General features: G+C 42.7%; 1 protein-coding gene across 1 annotated transcript; it reads left to right on the top strand.

The window, feature by feature from the left end:
* Positions 1-815: 815 nt before the first annotated feature.
* LOC137670031 (antimicrobial peptide THP2) lies at positions 816-2,318 on the top strand. Its single transcript, XM_068412597.1, has 3 exons — positions 816-888; positions 1,556-1,676; positions 2,303-2,318. The coding sequence occupies exons 1-3, from the start codon at positions 831-833 to the stop codon at positions 2,316-2,318; spliced, it is 195 nt and encodes a 64-aa protein (XP_068268698.1). The 5' UTR covers positions 816-830.
* The last annotated feature ends 3,019 nt before the right edge of the window (positions 2,319-5,337 follow it).

Raw genomic sequence — 5,337 nt, 5'->3', positions numbered from 1 at the left:
TAAACTTCTAATACTAATTGCAAAGCTGTTTTGGGCCACCCCTACCATTCCATTTGCCGAAATATGTCATTTCAGCATAACCTCATTTCCATTCCTTGCTTAAGAGAACATAATTTGTGACAGATCAGAAGATTCTCTAATGCCAAGATATATGACATTAACTACCTCTTCTTTATCCATAAGCCTCCTTTTAGGCTGCCTTATCCCATTTTGTTAATATTAGTTCAATTATTTACTCTTTCAATGAAGGCATTACATGTTTGCTTTTCAGATTTCGTTTGCCAAATGGGAACTGATTTGGTTGTACATTTGCATTCTAGAACTGCTGCCTGTAGACTTAAGACTGAAGATTTTAAGCAAGTTGATTTTAGCTGTTATTTTGTGATCAATTTTAACGTTGCAAAATGACAATCTTTTTGGTGAGGTTTGTAAGTTTGACTGTATAATCACCTCATTTTGCTTAGTGCTGTTTATTTATTAGATAAAACATTTAACTAAAAATAAATTCATGATTGCATTTTGGCTAAGGACTATTTGCAGAACATGAAAGAAATCTGAGCAATCAAACTATTAAGATAGCTTAATGATCACATATCCTGAAAGCATGTTGCCCCATATATATTTACTTTTCACAGCAATGCTCACACAGCAGTCACGATGTCATATGGGTCTTACTGGTTATTTTTGAAAGTTTGAAGAAAAAGGCAGTAAAAATGCCACTTTGATTAACACAGTATTTGTACAGTTCAGAAGACTGTAGATCCCAGGGACTGTCTGTCACACATCTTTCTTGGTTCTTTTCCCTACAGTGACACAGCAAATCTGCGGTCATGAAGATCCTTTACCTGCTCTTTTCTCTCCTCTTCTTGGTACTCCAGGTTTCTCCAGGTAAGATGGAAAAGAGGTGCTAGAAGGGGATTTTGTGCACCTGAAGTAAACTTCCCAGCACATTTTAACAACTACTGGTTAAAATTGCTAGAAACTGAGCAGGAGTTAGTCAAATAGCTCAGTGCCTGTGCTCCCCTAAGAAAACTCTTGCAAAGGTGGAGAAATCGTGACTTCTAAAGAAAAGTGATTTTTCACTTCTGCTGTCTTCCTAAAAAGATCATGCTAAGTGTTCTGGTGTTAGACACCTGAGACGGTGTCTGTGGTGGCCATGATCTTTGGATAACAGCACACTCAGCAGTACATATGCAGATGCAAATGAAGCCTGGCCAACTCTTTGCAGATAGGAGCCAGTATTAAAGCCTCTGGACCCGTGACCCTTTTCCATAAAAGGACAATGAGCCAGGAGGTCTGTATCATTCTCCACCTGGACTTTAAGGCCATCCCTTTAGATGCACTGTGAGCTAAGGATCCCACCTCTGCAAGTGTAGACCTGCTTTGTAATCTCACCCCTTACATGGCCTTTCAGCATGGCCAAATCCAGGCAACAGTCCTTAAGGTAAGTTAGTGGTGAAGGCAGCTCGATGAATGGGAAACCTTGCTGGCATTACGACTGCATTGCCCTGCCCTGCAGAAGGAGAGGGAAATAACTTTTTTGTTATTTTTGCAGGTTTGTCTTCACCACGACGGGACATGTTTTTCTGTAGAAAAGGGTCCTGTCACTTTGGAAGATGTCCCTTCCATCTGGTTAAAGTTGGAAGTTGCTTTGGGTTCCGCTCCTGCTGCAAAGCGTGAGTTTGATGTTCACAAAGGTTTATCTGCAGTATGAGCAGACAAATCTATTTTTCCCGTGTCCTTAACCCCAAGGTGCTATTGAATGTTCAGACTGGATATAAGAAAAAAACCTATTACACCATGAGGACAGTCAAGTGTTGAAGTAGGTTGAGCTCCATGATGCTCTCTCTCCTGAGACGTGCACCATGATCTGCCTCATCAAGAAGGATAAAGTACAGTCGGACATGTCGGCCTTGTGCTGTCCCAGATGTGTTTGACCCCTTTACAACTCCTATGCCAGATCTCTGAGTACCATCAAATGGGTGCAAAAACTGCAACAGTGTTGTAAAATAATTATCATATGAAAGGTAGCCTTCCATATTCACTCAGGAATAAACACATTCACCTCAATATCAAGGGATATCAATTTAATTCCCTGCTTTTCCTGAAGCACTAGGAAAACACCCTTCTTGCTCACAGGTATGAGTGCACAGGGCTGTCCCCGCGTGACTACACATGACATTAGGTACTTTGTAAAGTATTTATACCCAAAAGGAAAATACGCATGGACTGAGAGTAAGTAGAGAGGGAATACAAGCAGAAAGAGAACCTGAACTTTTTTTCTTTTTTTTTTTTTCTGTAGGCCATGGAATCTATAAAAACTTCATGGACTGTCCATTCAAAAGCGATGAAAATTTCTTCTAAACTGAGGAATTTGCTTTGAATCTCCTTACTGATGAAACCACCAGATCTTGCTACAAAGCCTCATGTACCTTTCATTTTTAATGCAAAAAGCTTTATGAAGTAGAGTAAATCCAAATGCATTCTGCATTGCTTTCCCTCCTTTTGAATAAATTGTTGTTGCTCAGCATTCACATCACTGAAACATGGGTGTCTGTTGCATGGACTGAGGGCGATGATCCTACCTGGGTTTTCATAGAACCATAGAGTGGTTTGGGGTGCAAGGGGCCTTAAAGATCATCTAGTTCCAACTCCCCTGCCATAGGCAGGGACACCTTCCACTACACCAGGTTGCTCCAAGCCCCATCCAACCTGGCCTTGAACACTGCCAGGGAGGGGGCAGCCACAGCTTCTCTGGGCAACCTGGGCCAGTGTCTCACCACCCTCACAGCAAAGAATTTCTTCGTCATATCTCATCTAAATCTCCCCTCTTTCAGTTTAAAACCATTCCCCCTCGTCCTATCACTCCATGTCCTTGTAAAAAGCCCCTCTCCAGCTTTCCTGTAGCCCCTTCAGGTACTGGAAGGTGCTAGAAGGTCTCCCCGGAGCCTTCTCTTCTCCAGGATGGACAGCCCCAACTCTCTCAGCCTGTCTCCAGAGCAGAGGTGCTCCAGCCCTCTCATCATCTTCGTGGCCTCCTCTGGACTCACTCCAACACCTCCATGTCCTTCTTACGTTGGGGGCCACAGAGCTGGAAGCAGCACTGCAGGGGGGGGTCTCACGAGAGTTGAGCAGAGGGGCAGAATCCCCTCCCTCGCCCTGCTGGCCACGCTGCTGGGGATGCAGCCCAGGATACAATTCTCCTTCTGGGCTGCAAGTGCACATTGCCAGCTCATTGTGAGCTTCTCATCACCCATCACCCCCAAGTCCTTCTCCTCAGGGCTGCTCTCAATCCATCGTCCACCCAGCCTGTATTTGTGCTTGGGATTGCCCCAACCGACGTGCAGGACCTTACACTTGGCCTTGTTTTGACACACAAACCCTGGAGGGCAACAATTTACAGTGCCAACTGCTCCTTAATTTGAGCTTTTCTGAGATACACAGCTGTCCAGGCTTAGACAGACATGGACTGAAGACCTTACCCTCCAGCACTGAGAGATAGGCTGGCTGGAAGAATTCAACTTCCCTTTGAGGGAATGTGTTCAGATGTCAAAATCCTTTTTTTCTTACTATGCAGAAAACTTTTCTTTGGAAAAGAGAAATAGAAATAGCTGAAAACCCAGAAAAACACCATCCATTAAGACATCAGCATGTGAGACTCAGTTTTCTAGCTTCTGGAAGATGCCCATGAGCATCCTGGGAAAGATGTAGGCCTATTTTCTTTTTTTGGCAACAATTTGTGCCAGTCCTGTTCTCTCCAGAAGTCATTTGTCCTGTAATTTCACAGCAATGGATGTAAGTTTTGCTTTTTTTGCCCCAACTGTCCTTCTGAGAGGAGGCATAAAAGATGATAGATGGATAACAGTTTATACTGGTCTCTCTTCAATAGCTCCTCTCCCACTCCCTCTGCCATATGACACGCTCCCTTCAGTTCTCCATTGGGATACACACATTTCTGAAATGTTGTTCAGGAGGGGATTTTTTTTGCCTGCCAAAATTGCAGCATTTATATGTCCTGTGACTATTTCTTTACACTTTCTAGTAAGGGGCAAACTTATCCTCCGGTGTCCCATCCAACTTCTAATCCTCTGTGGCATGATTTTCTATACTCAAGTCATGGTGATAGTTAACATAACAAAGTCTTTGGGAACATATCTAGAGGAAGCATCCAACATGCAACATGGCCATGCATTCAGGCAAAATCTCATGCTTCAGGCCTCTTCTCAGTGCATTTACAGCAGTCAGATTATGTCCACCCTCAAAAAGCAGTTCAAAACTGATCGGGCAGATTTTAGAAAAATGCCTCCGAGTGCCTATTTCACTTTTTTTTTTTCCTTTTATTGTAGGCTGTAAACTTATGACACAGCTAAGAGAAAAGCAAAGAGAATGCATAGGAGCTTTATGGTTGAAAACAAGTCCAGCGCTCTGTATTAAGAGGGGGGAAAAAGACACCAGAAAAAGACAAAGCAGTGAAAATCTGTGCCTAGAAAACATCAGGGTGTTTTTAGTTGTCTTCATGACAGAAGTCGTAAGTTTTGCTGAGAAACGCAAGTGTACAAAGGAATTGACTTACAAAGAACACAGTTGTTGACTATTCCTGAATCAGCAGATAAGCAGGACATTATATTATATTATATTATATTATATTATATTATATTATATTATATTATATTATATTATATTATATTATATTATATTATATTATATTATATTATATTATATTGTTATGTTATAGTAATTATATTATATTATATTCACTTCTAGCCCAAACATATTATGACCAAGGGTGACCAAGCTGGTGAAGGGTCTGGAGGGTCTGACCTACAAGGAACGGCTGAGGGAGCTGGGGGTGTTTAGCCTGGAGAAGAGGAGGCTCAGAGGTGACCTTATTGCAGTCTACAACTGCCTGAAGGGAGGTTGTAGCGGAGTGGGAGTCGGCCTCTTCTCCCAGGCAACTAGCGATAGGACAAGAGGACAGCAATCAATAAATCTGGATTGACATAGCCTCAAGCTTCGCCAGGGGAGGTTCAGGTTGGACATTAGGAAGCATTTCTTCTCAGAAAGGGTCATTAAACATTGGAACAGGCTGCCCAGGGAGGTGGTGGAGTCACCATCTCTGGTTGTGTTTAAGAAAAGCCTGGACATGGCACTTAGTGCCATGGTCTAGTTGACATAGTGGTGTCAGGGCAATGGTTGGACTTGATGATCCCAGAGGTCTCTTCCAACCTGATTGATTCTGTGAAGATGTAACATCTAGCCTGCTGTTCCTTGTAGGATTTCCTACACGAAACAGCATTCAGTGGTGTTAATGAGCTATATGCAGAAGGTCCTTAGAAG

This window comes from Nyctibius grandis, chromosome 1, assembly GCF_013368605.1.
Source record: "Nyctibius grandis isolate bNycGra1 chromosome 1, bNycGra1.pri, whole genome shotgun sequence".
Taxonomy (NCBI): domain Eukaryota; kingdom Metazoa; phylum Chordata; class Aves; order Nyctibiiformes; family Nyctibiidae; genus Nyctibius; species Nyctibius grandis.
Note: the sequence above shows the minus strand (reverse complement) of the source record. Positions and strands in the feature narration are given on the sequence as shown.

What these genes read in the sequence shown, in the direction of transcription:
- LOC137670031 (XM_068412597.1), top strand. Translation starts at nt 831, where the DNA reads ATGAAGATCCTTTACCTGCTCTTTTCTCTCCTCTTCTTGGTACTCCAG. An exon ending in GGTACTCCAGGTTTCTCCAG is followed by an intron (nt 889 to 1,555) that starts GTAAGATGGAAA and finishes TTATTTTTGCAG; the next exon opens with GTTTGTCTTCACCACGACGG.